Raw genomic sequence first — 26,140 nt, forward strand, 5'->3', positions numbered from 1 at the left:
CCAATGATCCAAAACACACTGTTAATACAGAAAAAGCATACCTGGATAGAAAAACACACAAAAGTATCAGTCATGTACTGGCCTCCCCACAGAGCTCAAGATTATTAAGGTGGTGTAGGATCAACTTGACAGAGAACTGAACAAACAGCCAACAACCAAAGAAGAGCTTTGAAAGTCCTTAGCCTGAAGAACTATTGCTGAAAACGACATAAATAAATTACAAGAACTCTTGAGAGAGTTCAGGCTCTGTTGAAGAATAATAATATTGATGTCCAAGCCCGTTAGAATTGAACAAACTTTTTTTTTTTTTAACCTTATTTTATATTCTATGTCTCCATGTATGTTTGCACATGTTTTAATCATTCAATGCAATTATTTTCCATTTTCTTAGCAAATTATTAAGAAATACGGGTTCCTAAGGATCTTTGCACAATAATTTACAATATGGCTCACATTTTGTGAAAAAGTAAAGTATATTGGTTGACTGGCAGAGTGAAAATAAAAATCTAAAAATTGTGAAGCTCATGAAAAACAATTTAACCTATGAAGCTACACAGTGTGGTTCTGGAGGAGCGTTCTAAAACACAGTACAACTGCACCAATTCGATTTTGAGTTTTATGTATTTGTTGATTTTTTTTTTATTTTTAAAATACTTTTTGCAGTGATGTCTCACTACCAAAATTTAATTTACAAATCATTGTAAACTTAGTGTTCATTTATATTAAAGTTCACATAATATATATTCAAACTGAAATATGTTTTAATACTTAAATTCTTATTATGAGGCCTGGTGTATACCATATTTCTTAAAGAAATGTAACCAATTCGTCACAGGATCCAAAAAATGTAAACATTTCTATTTCCTACTCCTCTCTCTGCTTTTCAGCCTTTTGCCACTCTACAAAGATGGAACTGTGTGTATACACACACACACACACACACACACACACACACACACACACACACATACATATATATATATATATATATATATATATATATATATATATATATATATATATATATATATATACATACACACACATATATATATATATATATATATATATATATATATATATATATATATATACACATATATATATATAAAAAAAAAAAAACACCCAGCACGCCCCTGCGGGCGGTTTATCCTTCAAGCTCGGGTCCTCTACCAGAGGCCTGGGAGCTTGAGGGTCCTGCGCAGTATCTTAGCTGTTCCCAGGACTGCGCTCTTCTGGACAGAGATCTCCGATGTTATTCCCGGGATCTGCTGGAGCCACTCGCCTAGCTTGGGAGTCACCGCACCTAGTGCTCCGATTACCACGGGGACCACCGTTACCTTCACCCTCCACATCCTCTCGAGCTCTTCTCTGAGCCCTTGGTATTTCTCCAGCTTCTCGTGTTCCTTCTTCCTGATATTGCTGTCATTCGGAACCGCTACATCGATCACTACGGCCGTCTTCTTCTGTTTGTCTACCACCACTATGTCCGGTTGGTTAGCCACCACCATTTTGTCCGTCTGTATCTGGAAGTCCCACAGGATCTTAGCTCGGTCATTCTCCACCACCCTTGGGGGCATCTCCCATTTTGACCTCGGGACTTCTAGGTTATACTCGGCACAGATGTTCCTGTACACTATGCCGGCCACTTGGTTATGGCGTTCCATGTATGCCTTGCCTGCTAGCATCTTGCACCCTGCTGTTATGTGCTGGATTGTCTCTGGGGCATCTTTACACAGCCTGCACCAGGGGTCTTGCCTGGTGTGATAGACCCCAGCCTCTATGGATCTTGTACTCAGAGCTTGTTCTTGTGCTGCCATGATTAGTGCCTCTGTGCTGTCTTTCAGTCCAGCTTTGTCCAGCCACTGGTAGGATTTCTGGATATCAGCCACCTCCTCTATCTGCCGGTGGTACATACCGTGCAGGGGCCTGTCCTTCCATGATGGTTCCTCGTCTCCCTCCTCTTTCTTGGGTTTCTGCTGCCTGAGGTATTCACTGAGCACTCGGTCAGTTGGGGCCATCTTCCCAATGTATTCTTGGATGTTCCTTGTCTCATCCTGGACTGTGGTGCTGACACTCACCAGTCCCCGGCCCCCTTCCTTCCGCTTAGCGTACAGCCTCAGGGTGCTGGACTTGGGGTGAAACCCTCCATGCATGGTCAGGAGCTTTCTTGTCTTTATGTCAGTGGCTTCTATCTCCTCCTTTGGCCAGCCTATTACCCCAGCAGGGTACCTGATCACGGGCAGGGCGTATGTGTTGATGGCCCGGATCTTGTTCTTACCATTCAGCTGACTCCTCAGGACTTGCCTGACCCTCTGCAGGTACTTGGTGGTTGCAGCCTTTCTAGCGGCCTCTTCATGGTTCCCATTTGCCTGCGGGATCCCCAGGTACTTGTAACTGTCCTCTATGTCTGCAATGTTGCCTTCTGGTAGTTCAATCCCCTCAGTTCTGACTACCTTCCCTCTCTTTGTTACCATCCGACTACACTTCTCCAGTCCGAACGACATTCCAATGTCATTGCTGTATAGCCTGGTAGTGTGGATCAGTGAATCGATGTCTCGTTCACTCTTGGCATACAGCTTGATGTCATCCATGTACAGGAGGTGGCTGACAACTGCTCCGTTCCGTAGTCGGTATCCGTAGCCAGTCTTGTTAATGATCTCACTGAGGGGGTTCAGGCCTATGCAGAACAGCAGTGGGGACAGAGCATCTCCTTGGTAGATCCCGCACTTGATGGTAACTTGTGCTATGGGCTTGGAGTTGGCCTCTAGTGTTGTACGCCACATCCCCATTGAGTTCCTGATGAAGGCTCTTAGGGTCCCATTGATCTTGTACAATTCTAGGCATTCCAGTATCCAGCTGTGGGGCATTGAGTCATAGGCCTTCTTGTAATCAATCCAGGCAGTGCACAGGTTGGTCAGTCTGGTCTTGCAGTCTCGGCTGATTGTTCTGTCTACCAGTAGCTGGTGTTTTGCACCTCTGGTATTCTTGCCAATTCCTTTCTGTGTCCCGCTCATGTATTGACCCATGTGCCTGTTCATCTTAGCCGATATGATGCCTGACAGGAGCTTCCATGTAGTACTGAGGCAGGTTATTGGTCGGTAGTTGGAGGGGACCGGTCCCTTCTTGGGGTCCTTGGGGATCAGGACCGTCCGGCCTTCAGTTAGCCATTCCGGGTGTCTCTCGTTAACTAGCAGCTGGTTCATTTGTGCTGCCAGACGCTCGTGGAGTGCAGTCAGGTTCTTCAGCCAGTAGGCGTGAACCATGTCGGGCCCTGGTGCTGTCCAACTCTTCATACTGGAGATATGTAAGATATATATATATATATATATATATGTATGTTCATAAAACCACCAGAAATCATCTCTAATATGAGAGAGTTTAGAAATCACTACAATTAGTGCAAGCCATTAAAAGCCCTGGTTGTCATTTTGCACAGTGCCATGCCTTTGAGGTGTTGAGTTGGTAAACATTTTGCTACTTCAAACACTATAATAAATAAATAAATAAATACTTAAAAAATTTGTTTCCAGCTTTAGAACAGATGTTCAAATAATATGAATAGCAGGATTCTGGTTATGATTCATAGCGTAATCACTATTCGCCGGACAAACTGCCTTCAAAAGCCTCTTCTTTTATATTGTGTGACAGCACCACCATGTATAGCAGCAATCTGTCATGCATCAAGGCATTAATTTGCGAAACGATCTAAGAGTTATACTGTACAAGTATTGTGGGGAAGATTTATATTTACAGCAGCACATGAGGCAATAAGAGTATCCCTGCCTGCACTGGGAAACACAGGGTGACACAGCTAATTTATCTCAGCAGCATCATGACAGCTGGGCTGGGGAGAGTTTGGGAAAGGGGAAATGGTTCTGATGAATGACTTTCAGACTATGGCTGCTAGCTATAGCAAACAGTCTCCCAGTCCCCACAGGCCTGATGCCTCCGATTTGCTGCTCAGGGAGAAATGAATGAATGGCCCTTTGTGAAATAAATGGTCCCTTTCTGTTTGATATTTACAAATGAATCCTCCTTGGAAAACCTAATCCATCCATTTGTCTTATTAGTTGTAGATATGAGTTTCCTGTGCTACTGAAAACGAAGTGGTTGCAATAAATATGCAGAATTAGGGGCTAATTTAAGAAATGTATTATCCGAGTGGCTAGGGCTGATTGGGTGGGATCCAAGATTACACGTCGTTATTAAAGAAATTAACCCAAAAGAAGAGATCTTGGGGGAATATTGCTCATTTGCCTTTAGAATGAGGTGAAAAGATTGAAGCCGGTCTTTTAATTTAAGCAGTATGTGTCGGAGCTATTTCCTGGCAAACAACAGATGAGCAAAGTGACTGTGTGTAGCTGACTTACAACATTTGCTGTTCACATCAATTATCAACTAACACCCTCATGTATTTCTTCAAAATATTACCCCGGCTTTGATTTTTGCTTTTTTCAGCATCAGTTGACTCAAGAATCCGGGAGATCCTCGGGAGATATCGTGTCACATTCTACTAATCTTATTTCAATCCCTGTCCAGTTCAAGAATAGTCTTCAATCACAGGCCTATGGGCTACTATTAAGCAGCATATTCTGACAGATTGAAAACAAATAAACAACAGACTTCAGTGTCTTGCCTGATGTTCAATATGTGCATTTTTTTTTGTTCGGTGCAATAAAACACAGTATAACTTTTTAAACTGCGGGCAAGTGCAGTGTGTGTGCATGCCTTTGTTTTACCCTTTATGTCAGGGAGATGTCAGAAATGTAACAAATACGGGGCTAACGAAGAAGAGACCACTTTTGGTCTAACTGGCTGACAACTCCCAAAGAAAACAGACACGCATGCCTGCAAACACACTGGAAGATCAGCCAGAAAGGATAAAAAGGACAGTCCAAAGCTGCACGGTGGGCTGCACCTAAATGGATGTTTCATTTTGGTCTGTAGTATAACGGCCCCTCTGAAGATACTGAACGTAATATGATGCCTTCAAAGAGAGTGTATGTATACTGTGTATGTGTGCAAAGAAGGTAGCAGACACACTAGCTAAGTGCTGGAATGATTTATTTGCTCTTTCCCCCTTAATAACTCCTGGTCTATAGCAGAACAATTACGACCTGATATAAACCTTTGAATAGAGAGGTGGGGATTAGAATGAACAAGGCACACATCCCCTCAGGCACCAGTAATTCTTTAACTGTTTGCTACTTCGATGGACCTTATTGCTGTTAAGATTTGCATCAGCTGTGGTTATTAGGTCTTGACAATGAATAATATAATCAGCCTGTATTGCTGTTGCATTGCCCAAATGCAACAGCAATACAGCTGCAGACACTGACTCATCTGATTCAAGGGTGAAACAACGACCATGCAATCAATAGACCTTCCACTAACATTAGCTCTGGACAGCCTGTTTACAATTTTGAGCTCATTTACATTGAAGGTAGTGCTGGTCTTGTCCAAAGTGTCTCACAGTGACTGAGTAGATATGTGTTTGGATTCTTTAAATAATAAAGTCTGCAAAGGACTGGATCTTTTGGTTGGTGGTATTGTGTTTGAGCAGCACAGGTGCTTCAACTTCAGTGTACAGGTTTTAATATTCCGCATTCAGATTGTATGTGGAATATTAAAGCCCGTTCTTTACATCACTGGGCCTACTTCTTTCCATGAAAAAACTTTAGCTGTGTGATTCAGACCAAGTGGGGATTAGTTACAAAATCTTTAGTAAGATTTGTTTTTCCCATTAGAGCTAGAAATTGGAGATAGAACAAACAAACTCTACTCTCTTAATTCAGACTGCTGAAGTCTCTTTTTTCTTTGATTGGTTGAGGATTTAAATTTTCATCCCTATTTCTCACAGAAGACATCTCTTTTTGGCCTGCTTGCTGGCGGATTGAAAATAATGATCATAACTCTTGAAAATTTTACAGAATAAATAGGAATCTAAGCACTGTATTGAGGCACAATTTAAAGCCAATTTTGTCCTTTCATCAATAGTTTCCACATTTTCATGGTAAAAAATAACTGCATGGCTAAACTCAAATTCTTTACTTGTTAGTGTTATTGGAATTGTGTTTATCGCAAGAAACTTTTGCAACATGCAGGCAGAATAATGTTCACAGAGGAGGTATTGATAGAAAAGTTTTTAAAAACATTTTTTGTAAGTTACATTTTTCATGTTATGGAATTTATTTAACATCAAATAGAATTATAATGTTGCTAAGACAAGTGAAAAAATATTTGCCAGACAAATATAGAAAATTGTCCTAGCCAAGTTGCTAGTTACACCCTTATGGCTCAGTAAAAATAGCACGGCAACCTCCTTACGATTAGGAAGAATCGCTGGTTGCCTGTTTTTTTGCAAATAGTTGTAGTGACCAACTGGTCGCCCAGAGGTTGAGGGTGTTGCTTGATCAACCTCTAAGTGCAGACTGACTGCAATCACTCTCAGATTGGTGAAGGGTTGTAAACAAGAGCAGTCTAATTTCTAACCACAGACAAATGCCCAATATGGCGCAAGCAATCTGAGCCAGCCTGCACAAATTAGTGGAACTTTGCTTTGCACATTGTGCCACCTTGCTTTGTAATGTGACTCAACGTCTTGCTAATTTGTTGTATTTTGGTTTCCCTTCTACATAAAAGCGAGGTTGTCAAGTGCCCATACTGTATGTCATTTTGCAGTTAATCCCTGTCCTTCAGCAATTACGTCACTATTTTTGAAGGAACTTCCAAATTTCTGTTCAAAATACATGAAATTGTGGTGGAACTCTGAAAGTAAGAAGATAATGTGAATTTAAAATGGCAATAAACTTGATCCCATTAAATCACAAAGTGACAGCACACTGACTCTGTCTTATTGGCATTTCATTAAGATTGCAACCAACTGTGAGTGGTTGCAGACCAGGTCCAAGTCTTCGAAGGAGCCATCTCAAAGACAATGAGATTGAAAGTTCATTGCACACTATCAGAATAATTTTGGTCAAGCCTAGAATGACTGTAGCATTTATAGTCTGTTAAATTGTTTGGGAAGCTGTCTTATCCCTTGTGGCCAAGAATTGATTTTTGTGCCTTTAAGTTCAGCAAGAAGTCCAATCGATGAAATGAAATCACATCGCGCAACATCTGTGTGACCAAGCCAGCATCAGCTGCTGATGGTGTGTCAGTACTGATATTCAATACAAAATAACAATATATAAATAAGTAAGTATAAAAAAGAAAAAGTCTTATATTTATTTCTCTTTCACACACACACACACACACACACATACACAGAGATACATGCATATATTGACAAGCCATGCACACAAATCCATTAGATGTCCTGCTGATTCTACACTCTCAAACAAAGACCCACCCAGTTCCCACAGGAGCCCTGCTGACCACGACAGATGCAGTCATCTATGAAACCCTGAACAAGAGAGAAACTGAATACCAGTTTGACACAGACATGTTCTAGCCTTCAGGCATCCTTCACCACTGCACACACAGCGCACACAAAACCTTTCAAAAATTTATTTCTTGTGCTATTCCCTGTACTTGAACCCAGATGAGAACAGATGAGAGTTTGCAATAGATAATTATCCTCCCAAATGTATTGGTGCGGCGCTGAAGGTTGGTCTCCACGTGTATATACACACAATAAGAGCAGAAGAAAAACAGTGAGAGAGTGAGTGTCAGAGAATGAAGGGAAACTGCCCTTAAATGAACACTACCTTTCTCCTCACAGCTCCTCTGACATTCACGCTGTCATTTAGAGCCAAACCTTTTATTTCAGCTCTGCTATAAATTATAGGGAATAATCCTGTAGGAAGCCATTAAGGCCCTCTCATCAGCCTAATTAGCTACTTGTAAGTGGCTATTGGCCCTGTATAGGACACTAGTCATATGTCTTATTCATATATAATTGCTCCAACAAGACTGCAGTTTCCCTCATTTTAACATCATTAGATATCATTTATCTTTGTCAGAGAGTAAAGTGAAAGTTCTCTCCTTTCATTTATTCCACTTTAATGATTAATTCGTTTTGTGTTATGAAGTGCTGGCTGATATTGAGGAGAGGTAGAGATGTGTCTGTCCGCTTTAAAGGACCCAGGCTTTATATTCCATTGGAGTCTTCCGAACAGGGAGTAAATGCTGCTGGACCTCCTGTCGCCAACTTCCAAAGAAGACGGATGAAAAATTTAATTAAAATTGGTGCATTTGAAAACACTGATCCATCACTCAGATAGAGAGAGATAGGACACAGTGACAGACTGTCATAGTGTTCCTCCTACTGGACTTTAGTCCTTAGTGTACAGAAACAGTGTGGCGTCTAAAAGGAGAAAGACAGTGAAAGGGAGAGAGACAGAGAATGAATGAGGGATGGGTATCTGCCAAGACTGTTAGTGCTGAACAAATCTCAGCTCATGTTTGATTTTGTAATATTTATTTTTTAATCCCTGCAACACACAAATAGAGTTTAATCCCTTAGGAAAATGGTGCTTTCAAAAATTGCAACCACTGTGTTTCCATTGGCAGCGGCTTTTTGCTTCTACACGAAGCTTAAAAGGGATAGCGGTCATTGCAGCTGAGTGACTCTGATGTTGTGCCGTAGTGGGAATCAAAGGGTTTTTAAAAGATGGAATATTTCTGAGTGATTTCTTGTAAAAAAGAAGAAAAAAGAAAAAAGGAGCAGCATGCTACATCTCAGGGCAAAGAACTACATAAAAGCCAGTTTAGGCTGTAAAATCATTGTATAACACTGCCCCCTTGTGATCACTGTTTGATTAAAATACTTTCCAGCAAAAGTGGGATCATTGGTGCTGGCATGCAGAATGAAATACTGTCTGAAAAGCCTTGAAAACAAAGTAGAAATAAGATGTATAAGAGCTGGAGTTTTAACAAACAAGATGATTAGACAGTTTTAAATGGGAAATATAATGAGATGTTTTTCAATGGTGAATTAGAAATGCAGCAAATTAAAATTTCTGTAACTCGCATAAATTACAGCTGTGGAGGAAATAGGGCAACAGCTAATAACGGACAAAAACGAAAGATCAGACAGTCATCTGAGTTCAGCGTTTGCATAAATATTTAATAGCCTGGTGCCCTCACCTTATAGAAGGGATGAAGCATTTCAACAGCGCTTGCCTTTTCAAACTCAGAGAGTGTAATGACCACTTTCAGACTGAGCCTATTCTTGAGATTAATCAAAGTTGTTTTCATAACCTGGAATTTGAAATGCATTATTGTGGCTCAATTTGCTCACAACGTGTCTGCGTAGCAGGGAGAGAGAAACTGCTAAATTAACACTTGGATGCACTGCAGACACCGATGAGGCAGTGTTTGTTGGTCTGTTGCTCCAGTGCATGTATTTCAGCAGAACGTACTGCATGTGTAGCTACTAATGAAACAGTCAAGCTCCAAAAATTGCCCTTAACTTATAAATAAATAAACGTGTATATATAGATATAAAGAAAATATGGGTACATGTTAAAAAAGTTCAGCACATATTCAGTGCTGCGAGTGATATATTCAATAAGTCTTCATGGGTGGAACAAATGGCTACTATGCTTGTTATTTTTTTAACATAATTTGTTACCATCCCATTTATCACAGCATACGGTTTAAGATAATTACATCACACTTTCACTGATACAATCTCTTCCCAGCGGCTGCACGAGTTAAGTGTTGCACCATAACAAGTATTTACAGCTCAGAGCCAGATGGGGCGGCCAACTCTGCCATTTCATTTTCCTTCCTCTGGGAGGAAAGATTCCCCACAGTTTCTCTGCCTTGCTTTCTGTCTGTGGGATATTCAGACTGATGCTCTTGAGGAGACAAGAGAAGGGCGTAACCAGAGCCAGTGAGTGAGCATTCTGTTGACAATGCTGAGCTTGGGCTCAGGTTGGAGCAGGAAGCAAGGATTTGGATCACTGCTCCGAGGGGATCTCACATTCTGCTCTGGGTCAGAAATGCCGCAACCTGAGCCATCTATCTGGTGGGGCAGTAGCCAAGCTTCGCTTTTGACCCAGCCCTTAGCTGGAGCTCATTACAGCACTGACGCATACATTCAGTTCAGATGCAAAAACACTTGAGAGAGATGGTGGACAGAAAGACAGAATGAGAGGGGGAATGGACGGAAAACCTCAGAGACTGAGACAGACAGAGAGCAATCAATCATTTCACCTCCTCTTCTCAGTTCTGTCTGCAAGGCCATTAGTGGCTGTTTAGGAGAAATAATAAACAAGGAGAAGCAGAGGTTCAGGGACCACTGATGCTGCCAAATGCCACATTACGCAAAATAAATACACTACTGGTTTGGTCTTCGGAAGAAAAGGAAAAAAAGAAATATATTAATGCTTCTAGTTAAGTGAGGTTTTTTTTGCTCTATTGATACAAACAGTGTCTGCCAGAAATACAGAGCTAACGCGTTAGTATTTATACCTCGTTCTTGATGTGTGATTTGCAAATGTAGAACTTCATTTTTTCTTTTCTGTTAACAACTTTTTTTTTTACTGCTTCACCATTTTTGCTCGACCGTTTCCCCCAGCTCCAACTTAGTGCTTTGATTGAGCATTAATATGCTAAGCATTTGATTCTGATATGTAGACCCAAAATGATGCAAACCATGCTAACTCACTTAAAGCTTGCTCACACACACACACACACAAACACATGCACACACATTGGTTAAGTATCTTATGGGGATACTTTGCCTAACTGCTGGTTATAAAACCTGTCCGTGAACAGTCTCAAAGCAGCACAGCACATTATAAATTTTCAAAGCGTCTACTTTGGAAACTGAGTGACAAAACAATGAGCAAGCACTGGTTTATAATTGCTGCATAAAGCACGAGCTGAAGGAGCAATCAATGATTATATTAGTGGGAGGCTGGAAGACACAAGGGTTGAAGCTAAATTGACAATGGTTATAATTAGTCCTATTAGACGTGGCAGATAAATGATTACTTGTCACTTGTGTTAGTCAAATTTTCAACCTTAATGCTGCAACATGCAACAACATGCTTGTTATTGTCAAAAACAGTATACAAAGACAGCAGATATATATATATGTATATGCTGTATAAAACAACGTACACCCCTCATTGTTATCACTCACAATCTCACACAGCTTTCTGTAATTCACCCACATGTTATTAAGTGCTTTGATGCATTAATGTTATTGACCTGAAACGGCACGTCCAACTTTATTATCTAACTTCATTTCGCAACATACATAAGACCAGCTGACAACCAGTAAAGCACTTTCTCGTCTTCCTCTCAAGCACAACTGAAACAATGCTTACTTAAGGAGGAGTATGTAAGAATGGTTGAAAAATATAGTTTTATAAAACATTATTAATTGTTCAAAATAGATGTTTTAAATACTTTTCAAGATGACTGCTTTTAAAAGGACAACAGTGCTTCTTATTTGATTATAAGTCTGTTAAGTACTTAATGCTGTGATTGATGGTACTGATGGAACAGCCCATTTAATTTAAAGTAAGAAATAATGGGACGAAGAATGAGTTTCGAGCTACACTCAGGCAATAAAATCTGACATTGAATAAACCTGCTCATTGACTTCCTTTAATGCTAATAAAATGGCAGACTGCACTGCAGTTGCAGTACTTTGTTTTTTAGAAAGCGTATCAGTGGAGGATGACAGCTGGCTCTACTTCACTTCAAGGACAGTGGCCATAAAGGCCCTTCGTTTTCCATTTGCTATACTGACTCCTTGACCGGGGAACTTCTTCAAGTGTGGGAGGGGTAAGACACTGACTCCTGCTGCCTGTTTGTGTCAACATGCTCAGCATTTGCCCTCGTAGCGATGGAGAATTTATGACAAAAATACCTCTGTATGTTTACAAGGGAGGTATTATTTTCCTATTCTTCACCGTGGCAACAATTGTGTCTCACTGCGGGATCACTAATTTCCTCTTGATTGCACACACTGCACTTAAGAAACCCTAACTTACTATTCGCCCCTCCACGTGAGGCTTTTCCCTGATGTAATAAAACATTCTCATCCTTTTATTTATCAGCCTTTACCTCCACATCTTTACCATCCAAGATGGTAATTTTTACAACTGATGTGTGAGTTCTGGCTGACAGGATGAAGTCCTGTACAGCTCTCCACATCTGAAACAGATAATCCCACAATATCAGAGCTGGTGTCAAGGTTAATGTCGTGATACTCATAATAAAAGAACAAGACAAAACAAAACAAACAGTCCTGTTGATGCATCCATTTATTCTTCCTTTTCGAGCCAGTTTGCTTCTCTCTATCTTTTAATCTTCACTGTGACCAATAAATACATGTGTTTGTTACAGTTTGCATCAACAGTCATGTTTTTGGCTATAAAATCATATATCTGAGCAAAGAACTGCTAATGATTACTAATTTTCATGATGATTTGATTTGTATTTTCTCTGTTAGTGTCATACCCTTGTAACGACAAGCTGGCATGCTGTTCTTCAAACACTCTTTTTTTGTCCAACAGCTCAAAAACTCACCAATTTAATAAGAAACATCAGTAGGTGAATCCTTTTCACTTGAAAAATGAGTCACTGACTAATTAGTAAAAGCTGTACCTTTCAAACATTTTGTGTCCAAGAAACACCCAAAGGGCAAGCCAAAATTTCAAGGCACACCTGTGGTCACATCTGTGCAACAGAGCATCTCTGCCATCAGACATATCATCGGTTTTACACGAAAAGCAATCTGTTCCCTCCTACCCAGTGTTTCTAATTCTCCTCACTATCCATCAGGACGCTTAACTTGTCACGCTGTAATAACTGCACAAACATTTGAAGCAGAGTCTATTTTTTACATAATAGATTTTGCCTCTGAATTTGCACCAATCCCTAAGGCACAATATTGTTGAAGTATTTTAACAATTAATGATTAAAACAAGCTGCACATTAATGAAAACAAGAGGTTGAATAAAATAGGAAAAAAAACACATCGTAGAAATGCACTTACACATAAAGTAATTGCCTCTCATATAAGTCTAGTACATCCATTAGCAGTCCACACAGACCTATCCATAACTGCGCAAAGGTCAAGCAAATCAATACACCAATAGCTGAATAACGTCAACACTACTTGGCAATTCAGTATTCTACTTGTGTGCAACCACGAGAGAACAAAAAGGGCAGCAGCTACAAAACCAAAAATTCAGGGAATGCATGTCTAGCAAGACGTTTCCTCTGGGCAAAACAACGATGGCCCAAAGTGCCTCTTTAATTCATTAGCAACAGCTGTATGCCAAGTTTGCCACTTTAGGTAATAGGACTTGCTCATGTCTGCTCTTTTCAAAAAAATTTACAACAGACTTTCATTAAGACAGACGTGCTGACTTGGAAACTCCTTTTCATTTACAGCAGTGACTTGGGCTTTAAGTAGCTGAATCACCTCACTGCAATAAATAAACACTTTCCTCTGATTCAGTTATTTTCTACGATCTCCTCCTCCGTGATAACGCCTCTCCAGGCATAACAGTTTGGAGTGCTAGCTTTTAGTGGATGCTCCTATTTTATCAAAATAAACATTAACAGAAGGCTTTGATGAAACCCGGCAGTCTTTCTTATTTGCTTTTTGAGAATTCAGCATCCCTTGATACAATATTAACAATGAATCAGAAGTATCAAGTCAACCAGATACACATAGAGTACCTTGCAAATATATGGATAACATGAAGTACAAACTTGCACTGATTATTTCCAAGTCAGAATCTGACGGTTCCCAAAAAGATTAATATTTTGAAACTATTTAAAAAAAATCTTGCCTTGAGGGTCTTGGATTAAATTACCTCTGTGAAGCTGTCGGGGCCGCATTCTATACCTCTGAAGTTACACTCCAGTAGCATTTCCTCCATGCGATGTCGAGTGCGGTTGTAGAACTCATCCATACTGAAGCGAGAGCCCAGCGGGCGGTCTGGCTCTGGAGCCAGGGGAAATCCTGGTGCCATGCCTTCTTCAAAGCCCAGAAGAGGACCCATAAAGATCAGGTCACTGTAGCTCATTTGAGACTTTCGTATGAAGTTGTAGTTACATACAGTTACAGCGGGAAAGGTCATATTGTTTGCCACTTTTTCGTCAAGCATTGTAATATAATCATATTGGAAGTAGTATATAACCCTGTCAACTACTTGATACATGAAAGCAGACAGTGCTAAGGTGAAGACCAGTGCCCACAAACCCTGGCGAAAACCAAACTTACTGTCCTCTACAAACACGTGGTTAGCTCCGTGAAGCGAGCAATTGCCAAAAAAAGTGGCGAGGTCATCTACATCGCTAACATTATCCTCCTCATCAGTGCAATCATCTACCTGACTACACCTATCCAGGCATTCCTGTGAGTCTCCATCACTATAATGTTTCTTTACCCGCTTGTAGTGGTCGTCAAAACCATCGCTACCATATCCCCTGCTAGGTTCGTCATCAGCAGAAAAGGAGATGGTGCACATAATTCGGAGCGGCATGGTGAAAGCAGTGAATCAATAAAGCTGAAGCCAGAAGTCTAAGTCCTTAAAAAACTCCCAAAATACTGAAACAATGAAATGATTCAAGAAGAAAAGTATTCGTTATTTGGCTACTGATTCAAAAAACACTGAGCTAACAGGACAAATATGGTCCCAAAAGTCATAACAACTCCTGAATCAAAGCGAACAAACAATCTAGGCACTCTGGTTTCTGCCATCCACACCCATTCAGAGATGAAGTGAGATGCCTTGCTTGGGTTTGTCCTTTTGTCTTGGGGGCAGATCCAACCCTTAGACAATTTCGAAAGAGTGAAGAAAAAAAGAGAAGAAGAAGAGGACGGAGGAGGAGGCTAAAGAAGGTGAAGCCACGAGAAGTATAGGACACAGAATACTCCCGCTGGGCCCGGCTACAGGTCACTGTGCTGGGGCAGAGTTTCACCATTTACAGGAAAAAAAGGAAGTGTTGATGCAATGGGGGAGAGAAAATGTAAGAGCTAAAGCACTGAATAGGCTGATAAATTTTTGCTGATTGCACTGTTTGGACTGAACTCACTCATCCTCTGAAAATAAAATGATCTCAGCACAATTGTGTAATCAAACGGAAATAATACCTAGGTATTATAGATACAGTACAACTGGAGCTAAGCAAAGAGTCAGTCATTAGAATATGCAGTGCAGAGATCAGTGGGATTGCAGTAGGATTTGTGTTTGCGATGAGCTTTAAACCAAATCAAGATTTTAATAAAAGTAAAGAGAAAGGCACGATGCTGCTAATGTGTAAATGCTCCTTTAAGAACAATTTGAGTGAGAAGGTAGGCAGTTTACGTCTGATTCCAGCTCAAGAAATTAGCAAACACCAAGGAGAGAAGTCAAGGAATTTAATCAAGACTTCCATTTGCCCATTGTTATTTCAATCTAATGCCTCATTTTATCAACAGATCTTACTCAAATTACATACCCCCACATAGCTGCAAGCAGTTCTGTGGAAAGCAGATTAACTGAAAGCAAATATGTAGAAGTCGTGAAGAGAGAGCGAGAGAAAAAACATCTCAGATGGAGGCTCGCATTATTGAATATGGTGATAAATGCAGATTCCCAGAGGTGGTGTTGGTTGTGATATGAAAAGGAAGTGTATGAGACCGAGCCATCTGTATTGATCCACCTCCATTAGACAGCTGAGATTATTTTCAGAAACATGTTGGTGCCAGAAAATGAAATGGTAGATGCATTTAGGGGGATGAAAACACACTTTACAATAAAAACCTACACCTAATGGTACCACAGGATACTTCAAAGGAATAGACACACTAAACCTCTAAAACCAATGCAAAACACATTACCTCAACTGATTCGTTGCGTAACGCCTTACCGTAATGTGCCAGTCTGATTTAATTGGAGGAAATGTAAATATCAAGTGAACAGTGTGGATAAGGAACAAGACTTCTGTGAAGACTGTCTAAAAAAAAAACAACCCCCCCCAAACTATTGATGATAAGAGAGCAAACCACAAAGAGTTGCAGCTTTATGCAGGAGGCTGCTTGACATAGCAGACCCTGATGGGCTGTGGTTCTTGAATATTTATTAATGATCACTAGATAGCCTCCGGTATCAAACCTGACCTAACAAGAAGGTCATGGAGCTCCCCCAGCTGAAGTCTCTGGGTATTCAGTGAAGTACTACTGCATGAATATTCACAAACACTAACGCCTTAGATTTGGAACGAAATGCTAAGTTGTGAAACTGTGGAGAAAATTAAATTGTGCAACAGCAGTGCAGTGACCCTTTGGATAAAATAAGTTGAGCCTTGTGTGCCAAAATATTTTAATTACTCAGTCTACATCAGTATAGCCACGCTGACAGAGTTACAATAAATCTGTGTTTGTTCTGGCGACTATGCTTTCCTCAAAATGGATACATCTTGATTGTCTGGCTCCATTTTTCACCATTTGTTTCTCCTTTTATGTCGTTTTATTCCTTCATGTTTGTGAAATCCACTAGAGGGCAACAGCAGCACATCTCATCCTGTAGATGTTCCTCAGGGCTGAAGGTGTCATCACAAAGCATCAGAAAACTCGATTGGCAACATTTTAAGAGCAAGAAGATACAAACTGTGAAGCCCAAAGTACTTTTTATTTATCTTTTACATTTTTAGATCGATGCCATTCCTTGGATTATCTGCTTTCTTTCTCTTTGTGAGATTTTAACTGGAATAGCTAAAATGTGACAACGCTCCAGCTAAATTTCTCTGAATGAATGAACGAACAGGTTCAGTGGTTGGCCAATATGTGGGGCCCAGTTGAAATCTGATTTAAAACCTTTGGGGCTTGTTATTTCACTGCTCCATCTCTCCACATTTCTTCTTGTCTCTTGTGCATTACATTTCTGAAATAATTCTTAAAAAGATACCCCTCATTCTGAGATTTTGTTTTTCTAACTTTAACTTTTCAGGGAAACCAACTCTATGTTTTCACAAATGAAAACAAAACATAAACATTTCCATACATTCTTGTGTCAGGTCAAAAGATGGCAGTGTTGAGGTGCGAGTGTTCGCTGTCACTGCTACAGTATACACCCCTGGGGTAGGATTTCAACAAGGCCGTGCATTTCACCATTGTCGGAGTGAGAAGAGCGCAGGGCAGATGAGAGGAGAGGTTTTAATGCTCCCTTTCAAGTTCCTCTCACCAGCTCCGCTTACAGCTAGGATCGACCTGGCGTTGCCATGGATACATCGTAGCCGTCAGCAAGAGAGGATGCACAAAGCCCATTACTCAGAACACGCATAGTCACACATGTACACACATGGACTCACACATGCAGAGAAACATACCCGCTTTAAAAAAAAACACCCCAAAACAGAGAAAACATGAAGCAGTGAAAATATCCGCACTTTCGCTTTCCTTTACACACACACTCACACACTCGTTTTCATATCTTCGTGAGGACATCTAATTGACATAATGCTTTAATAGTCCTTTACCCTAACCTTAACCATCAAAACCTAACCTAACCATAACTTAATTGCAACACTGACACCAAAATCACATTTTGAGCCTCAAAAATGCCTTCAAACTTGTGGGGATGGGCATTTTGTCCACATAACTGACTGTAGGTCCCCACAAGTATAGCGTCATGCCAATTTTCTGTCCTCATAAAGATGTCTACACATGTACACACACACACATATACACACACAAACTGACAGACTGAACTGATGTCTGATGAGTTCTGATAATTTATGTAAACCTTATTAATCTGACTTTAGTCAGGCTTTGAAGAGAGGAGGGGAAAGTCAAGATGACAAAATAAAGATATCACAAAAAAGAGCTGACACACCAAAGCAACAGTATTACTTGCTCAGAGGCAGTGTTCAATCAATATCCAAGTATTCATATTCCTGCTTTATTGTCAGATTCAATGGATTCGGCATGCGGAGGAAAAACAAAGAACCGAGCTGGTCCATTCCCACAAGATGCTGGGGCAGAGTGACGCCAAGGCCAAAGGCAATGATGCTGTTCTCTATAACACAATATTCTGTCTTCACCTTTCAGCTGGGGGGACTGCTATCTGAAAGAGATAGTGTTATTCGAAGAAGCTCCTCTGCTCGGAGGAAACAATATGGAGAGAACAATGACCTATTTTTTTTAAGGGAGCTGCTGTTGCCAAACAACACATTTCTCATTTATGAAAGTGCAGAGGTGGCTAAAAGTAACCTCATGACCTGTCATACAGTACGACTCATAATAGGAAAATCAGTTCTGTGATAGACGGAGCTTGACTCACAATAGGAGACAATGCAGTTTAGTCATGTTTACAGATAATGGCTTTTTTAAAAAGTCTCATGAGGCTAACACGTGTCCTGCCATCACTACCTATGATGGAAAACTCTAAAGATTCTTCCATTTCTTCATATTTTTCTTCCAAACGTCTTCCAGACTTTCTTGTATTATTTTTAAAGTGGTCTCGACCAACCGTTCTCAGGGGTTTCTAAGGTCTTTCAGAGTTTTTCTTTGGCAGCTTTTTCTCTCATTTTCAGTCCAGTTCTTGTGCCAGACTATTTTCAGAGGAACATTTTTTTGTTTGTTAATTCACTGAAGCACTGACCTATAAATCATTAAAGCATAAAAGTGCATCTAACTCAAGAGATGAACCAGTGTTGTGTCTATCCATTTCAATTCTGCCTTTGATACTTTGTTATCAGCAGCCTGTTGCAAAAAACAAATCTGTTGCTGTTTTTTTTGTTCAGTGTATGAAAAATTCCAGAGATATGAAATGACAGTTTGACAGGCATAAAAAAGTATTTTTGCATCTACAAGGTTATTACTAAAAAGCTACTGAAGCTTGAATGCTTGGCATATCTTAGCATGGTGTGACGTCTCTCCTGAAAAAATCAGAGTACTAAAAAGTTTGAGCAAACTGGACACACAGCAATATATAAGAAGTGATAGACTTAAAGAACTATTTGCAGTTGTTGAACAGTATCTCAAAAGAATTTTCTTGACACAGGACCTGAGAGATCATCCAGCCTTTTATCCAACACCTTAGCTACTGTTCAGCTAAGCCTCATCAGAAATGGTCGTAGTGGAAGGGTGTTGGTCAAAAAGCCATTCTTTCAGATGGCAAACAGGGAGAAAAGGCTGAGGTATGCAAAGTTACACAAGACCTGGTTTGAAAACCAGTGTAAAAACTCTTGATGGAGTGTTGAATGCAAATTTGACATTTTTGGTTCAAGTTGTCATCAGTATATACAGAGGAGATCAGGAAAGAGGTAGAGCAGTGAGTGTCTACAGCCTGTCTGTAAAACACAGTGGAGCCTCTGTGACAGTTTGAGACTTTATTCCACCCAGTGGTGTTTGAGAGCTTGTCGAAATTGATGGAATTACGAACACAATAAAGTGACATCAGATTTTGATTCACCATGTAATACCATCTGGTGGCAACAGCTTCATGTTTCAGCATGAAAATGATCCCAAACACACTGCTAATGCAGTAAAAGCATACCTGGATAGAAAAAACACAGAGTGAAGCACCAAATACCTCCACATTACCGAGGCAGTGTGGGATCATCTTAACAGAGAAAGGAACAAAAGGGAGGCAGCCTCCATAGAAGAGCTCTGAATGTCCTTCAAAATGCCTGGAAAATTATTAATGAACAATACTTATAAAAATTACGAGAAAGCATCATGTGTTGGAGAATCAATGTGGTCGTACCAAATGCTGACTTTCAAGCCCATTATACAAACTGTGTTTTGTTGTATATACTGTGTTTCTGTGTATATCTGGACATGTTTCAACAACTCAGGGCACCTATTTCCAATTTTCCTAACACAATCTAAAGAAATGAGGAAGGACTCAAGAGCTTTACACAGCATTGTAAAATACACATACACATTTTGGGAAATGTGTATGTGTATCTTTGGGTGTCTGAAAGTGAGAGTGGACACAGTTTACTCACTACCTTCTGCTTTCAAGCGATGGCAAATCAGAAGAATGGTGACTTAAAGAAAGGTGGAATTAAAGGGAAAGGAGCTAAAATGGCTTGTTTTAATGAGTGGATTAAACGAGGCGAAGAACCAAGACCAAGTGTAGGACAAATACGGATTATTTTAACCTGTAAATCAAGCAAAGCCACACTAATTGAATTAATGATAAAAAATAGAGAGGTGAAACCAAGCATGCCAGGTCTACTTTAAGTAAAATAAATAAAATATATAGCAATAATAATCAAATATAGCGATTATGTGATTTGGCTACTACAGCAATAACTCAGAATAAATACACTGAAGGCACTAAGCGAGAAGATTAAAGCAGCCTTTGTAGGCAAAAGTCATAATGACACAATATTAATAGATAACAAGCCGTGTCTTTTAAACCTGACGTCATCTAAGAGCAGATTCGGGGAGGTTGTAGATTCACTGGTGGCCTCACAATCACGGGTGCTGACTAATGAGCTTTTATGAGACGAAATGTGGGGAGCTGCTGTTTTTCAGTTTACTGTGTGTTTGGTTTTTCCATCGACACGCAGGGCCAATCTCCCCCTTACAAAATCGTCAGTGTTTGAAAGTTGTTTTAGCATCAGGGAATTTTATTACACCTGCATACCAGATTTTTTTTTTCTGATTCAGCACACCTCCACACCTTTCTATATGAAAACCATGAAAATCAGACACTGTAGTCATTGGACAAACTAACTGTTACACAATTATAGGTCACTGAATGTTTGCTTTGTAAAAAGGGTGTCTGTAACTGTTAGCATCTCTCTACTTCTGACCCAGTGTATTTTTCTGGCCTACAGAAACCTGTGGTATCACTGTCCCATCCTCCCACTCTCTTGTTCTCTTTTGTGACTCACAGTTAGGAAACAAGACCACACAGTAACCTACAATGTTTGTGCCTCAAAAGTTTAGAGCAGGTGGAGCAGTCTGGAAGAGTCTGCTGCCTACATTTGTGCATTACTGCGGCGTATAAGCTCACCCTGGGTGTACAGTAACGATACATTTTGAAAGTGAATGCATTCGACTAAGGTGCAAAAGATCCCTGGTTTGAGACTGTGAGAAGGCACAAATCGCCTTTCTGATCCAACCCACTGTGCCAAATCAAATATGAGGATCATCCACGAATAGGTGAGCAGCTGAAAGAAGCTTATTGTTTTTTATCAGTACATATTCACCTGCCAGTACATATAGGAATCCATTTACATGAGCAAGTCTATTTCACTCTATGAAGTGAAGCAGGGAAAAAAGTGTAACATGGAAACTGGGGCTGCACACACAAGTCTGAAACAGCCATGATGAAGGTGGAACACAATTCAGTTGAAGTCGATGTATATAGAATGTAACAGCCCACAGCCCACCTCACTTTCGACACAGCATCAGTGCCAACTAAAGCCTTCAAAGAGAGGTCCCTTCTGGGTCTGAGTTTTACTTTCTTCTGACTATTTCTCTTCCCCTTCACCCCTTCAACTGCAGCTCCTTGGATTACACGCTGACAATGAAGCAATGCAGACAACAAAGGAAGGAAGAGGTTGCTGCTCAGTGGACAATCTGAAGAGGGCTTTCATTGTGATGCAAACCAGAATCAAAGACACCGGCAAATATTTGTTCATACGAGAGCGAGCCCCATGTGGCAGTGACGGCCCTGCATTTCAAGTGGTGTTGATATTTATGACATGCTTGAAATTCACACTAGGTAGTGGCGGGTATCTAATAATGATATGCAGCTGGCAGCAGCCAGGCTGCCAAGTACTTAAAGTGTGAAAAAAAAGACTAGACTGAAATGGACACAGACAAAGCTAAATTGTTAAGGTCGAGCAATTAGCGCTGGATTGAAGCTGTATATGGATGCCAGATGGGATTTTAACAGGAGCAGACAGTTGGAATCAATAAAGACATCATATGTTTGCTTTTAAAATCAATGGAATTCATAGAAGCACCAGCCTGTTCAGATCAAAGTCGAGAGTACGAGAGCCTCCTTTTCCCTCTGGTTTTGATTGACATATCAAACGCAGCTGGGTCAGAGGGCAACAATTGTGGCTCGCTGATTGTCTTGCTCTCTTTTTTGTGGCACCAGGTTCCCTCTGAATGTGATTATCACTTTAGACTAACCCATTACCTCAGCGCTGAAGTCTCCTCTGTCTCCTGTTTCTCCTTTTCACCCATTTTGAGTCAGCCTGTGCTCGTTCTACCTCTGTTTGATTCATTCTGATTCTATCTCATCGCTCTCCTAGTTTTACCTTTCCCCGTCTGTGTCCCAGTGTTACAAAGATGAGTACCAGAGGGTAAGCAGGCTGCCTTTTAACACAAGAGCCAAGAGGCATGCAGTTATCAAGCAGAATGGTTTAAATATGTCACTTGGTGGCATTTTCATGAAGCAAATTCATCAGGGCAGACCCAGACTCACACAGCTTTGGGATCTCAAGGCTAATATCAGTGATTAGTCAGCCTGCGTTGAAGACCTCCATCTGCATCATTTCATAAGTACCAAAAAGTGCTTGTCAAACTCGCTCGGTATGCATGCATCGATTTAGTCCACACTAAAGCCTTTAAATAGCCAATAACGCTTATTTTTGAAGTCATCTTGCATGTATATCACATAAATATGCTGAGGTTGTGGTCTGAAAGTCTGGGGTATTTTCTCTGGCTCAGACATAATGTGTCCTTGTCTGTCTTGCCATTACTGCAGTCTGACACCAATGCAAATAATTCACAGGAATTATGTGACAATCATGACATTTGCTGTCTTGCTTCCTTCCCAGATACGCAGCATTACTTTTTTTCAAAGTCTGGGAAAAAAATGTTAAAAACATTCAGCTAGAAACTCGGTTGTCAGCGAAAGATTTTCATTATGGTTGCTGAACAAATGTCATTAATTTCACACTGCTCTAAAATAAGACTTTAGTTGCTCAAAACTCAGTATGGATTGCGACTTAAATTTCCTTCAAGCGACACAGCATGAACACTCTTGGTTTTGCTCTGATTGAAAGGAGATGGTAGTGACTGAAGCCCTCAGAAACAGCAAGGAGTTAGCTTGGCAATATATTTTTTTTCTCAAAATAACTCTGTGAAGTTTTCCCCAGCAGATTTTTTGGAAGCCAATAAATTATGGAAAACTGCAAGTCTAACTCATTAATGCAGATTCACAGCTTTTCAAAAATGCAGCAATTTCAGCTCAAACTCGTGGCAAATTAGATATATTCGAATGTTATCATACATATTCAGTTTAACCTTTTCTTTCCTCTTTTTTTTCCTTTCTGTGGCCATTAAGATAAGATAAGATAAAACTTTATTAATCCCTCAGGTGGGTTCCTCTGGGAAATTCGGTTTCCAAAAGCACAGCACCGACAGAACATTACTACAATAGCTGTCACCTACAGTTAGATCCATAAAATTGTTGGACAAAGACAAATCAAATAATCAATATGTGATTGAAATGCAGAGTTTGTTTGGGACTCAAAGTCATTTTGACACATAGTCCTGCATTTTCACAGGATTAAAAGTAACTGGACATAATTTTAAATACAAGGATTTAATACTTAGATGAGCATCATTGACTGTCAATTACTGCCTGAACCTATGGACATCACCAAATTAGATTTCCTCCATATTCACTGTGAAGAATGTATGATCGTCATTGCAGCATTTTGGTTCAATCTTATCAGAAAATGTAGCCCTGTGCTAACTATCACCAGTCACATGAGCAATAAACACTAGTGATCCAGTTCCACTGGCAACTTTACATGCCCCCATGCCAACATTGCCTCCATTATCTATTTGAAACAGAGCATAATGCGTTTTTTATCATTGTGGTGAAAGCTAATCTTGGTTTCATCTGTCCAAATATTTTTTTCAGAACTATGCAGGGTCTTGTAGAATTTTAATCTGCCCTTCTTGTTCTTGAGTGTAACCTGTGGTTTGCACCTTATTTTACATTCATGAAGGCCTTGACTTGCCTTGACTGTAGACCTTAACAATAATATGCCTACATCCCTGAGACTGGGTTCTTGACTCAACTGGATGCTGTGAAGTATCTAGTCTACTATCCAGTAATGAATTCTGTCATCTTTTGCAGTCTTTCAAGCCTTTTGGTTTTGCTGAGCTGGTCAGTGTATTCATTCTTTTTAACGATGACCGTGATAGTTGAATTTTAAACTCCCGACGTTTTTGCTATCTTGTTCATAGGTTTACTTATTTACACCTAAAGATATGAACTATTCTTTGGACTTTATATTTAAACTTACAGCAAAAACCTTAAAAAATACTAATTCAACACTGTGAATGGACTTCAGACATTTTATCTGCTTTGTTTGTTATGAAACAACAAGGTAGCTGGTCACAAAAGTGCTTGTCAGTCAATTGTCTAATTCATTTCAAGCCTCTGAAAATGGAGAACTGTGCATAAAAATGACTGTAATTCCTAAACAGTTAATGCCAAATCTTTGTAAAACCACTTAAATTATAACCGACAGCCTGCACTTCACTCAGATATTGACTGTTTGATTTAAATCCATAACTACAAAAATTGTGTTGTTGTGACACAGAGTGTGAACTTTATGAGGTCATATTGAGTGCTTGGCAGATGGTGCAGGTAATTATTTGCACATGTTTCAGTTGTAATGCAAATGAAGTATGAAAAAACACAAGATTGGAAAACCAACAAGAACAATAAACATTGCAATTAAAAGAAAAAAATTCCACTAAATCTTTAGAAATTTTTAGAATATCAACAAATTAAATCCATAGTAAAAAAGAAATTTAAACCGGGTCAAGTTGAACTACAAACACCACCAAGTGTGGTTCAATTTCTTACTCTTAAACCCCCCAAATTACTATCCAAAATATACAGAATGCTTTCTAAAACAGATGAATCAATATCACTTCCTATTGCAAAATGGGAAGCGGATTTATCAGTTAACTTAGACCTAAACTTCTGGTCTCAGATTTGCTTAAAAACCTTTCATCTAATTAGAAATCCCAGTCTTCAATTAATTCAATACAAAATATTACATAGAGTGCACTATACAGGTCATCGGATGTTCAAGATGGGCTTTTCGTCTACCAACAACTGCTCACACTGCCAAACCAATTCACCGGACAATTATATCCACGCTCTTTGGTTCTGTCCACCAGTTCAGAAGTTTTGGCGCGAGATATGTGAAGACTTATCGAAGTGTCTGAAATGTAACATTCCAACTTCCCCCTTAGTGTGTTTGTTGGGCAGCTTAGATAATGTCACTTCAGAAAAGAATATAGCCCATATGGTTTTCACTGCCCTATGCATAGCCAAGAAAACAGTCCTCATGAACTGGAAAAATAAAAATAATCTTAATTCTAACCAATATAGAAATTATCTATTAGATTACATTAGTCTTGACACAGCCTCTGCCACCACATTAGATCAATTGCTCTGGGCCCCTTTTATCAGCTCCATCACCTAGTGGGGGTGGGGGGTCATAGTTTGGTCCCGCCTTCACTGTTGTGATTGGTGAGGGGGTAGGGACAGGCTTAGGGCGTCGGGGGGTTCCCCGGAGGCATCTTCCTTGGGGGGCTCAACCCGGGGTAGCGGTCATGTCCGGTTAGGGGCTCTGTTGGCTCTCAGGTCACTGTTTCCTCGCGGCTGCGTGCAGCGGGGCTAGGGGAGGGTCTGTGCTGACGGACGTGGGTTACTGACCTGGTAGCCTGGCTGCCCCTGGGTGGGTCCGGGATGGGCGTGAGGTTCTGGGGGCGCTCCGTCTCTGGGCTGGGACCCGGACCGGGCCTCGGGGGCTTGGGTCCTGGTTGGTGTGTTGCCGGGGTTGTGGGCGGGTGGGTGCATGGGGGCCCAGCCCTGGAGCAGGGTGCTGCCGGTGCGTCGAGCCACCTGGGGGGCTCTTCAACTGGTGGGGGAGATTGTCACATCTTGCAGGAGCTTTCCTCTCCTCAGGAGCTCCCTCTGCAGGAGGGGGAGATACAGGAGAGGTGGAGGAAGATCTCAGCCTGGGTGTTTATTGTCTTATGTAGTCTGGAAGATGAGTGGATGGTGGGGTGGGTGCAGTTTTCTCTGTGGTGGGGTTGGGTGGACTGTCCCGGGCTCTGTGGGGCCGGGCGGCGCTGCTGCACTGGGCCCGGTCTGGATGGGCCTGGGCCCCCTTTCCCTGGCGGGTCGCGGAGTATGGGGGTGCCTACTGGGGTCAGCGG

The 26,140-nt window shown here is 40.7% G+C and overlaps 1 protein-coding gene across 2 annotated transcripts in view; it reads right to left on the bottom strand.

The window, feature by feature from the left end:
- Positions 1–26,140, bottom strand: part of asic1b (acid-sensing (proton-gated) ion channel 1b) — a 203,334-nt gene that overhangs the window by 43,384 nt on the left and 133,810 nt on the right. The window contains exon 1 of one of the 2 annotated variants that reach the window (XM_085354643.1): positions 13,800–14,471. The exons of the other annotated variant lie outside the window; for it this stretch is intronic. Within the exon in view, the coding sequence (XP_085210769.1) occupies positions 13,800–14,471 (672 nt within the window). Of the gene's footprint in view, positions 1–13,799; positions 14,472–26,140 lie in introns of those variants that run through there. 2 annotated transcript variants of the gene reach the window in all.

This window comes from Diplotaxodon limnothrissa, linkage group LG5, assembly GCF_057381915.1.
Source record: "Diplotaxodon limnothrissa isolate DT_005_m linkage group LG5, D_limnothrissa_male_GT1.1, whole genome shotgun sequence".
Classification (NCBI taxonomy): domain Eukaryota; kingdom Metazoa; phylum Chordata; class Actinopteri; order Cichliformes; family Cichlidae; genus Diplotaxodon; species Diplotaxodon limnothrissa.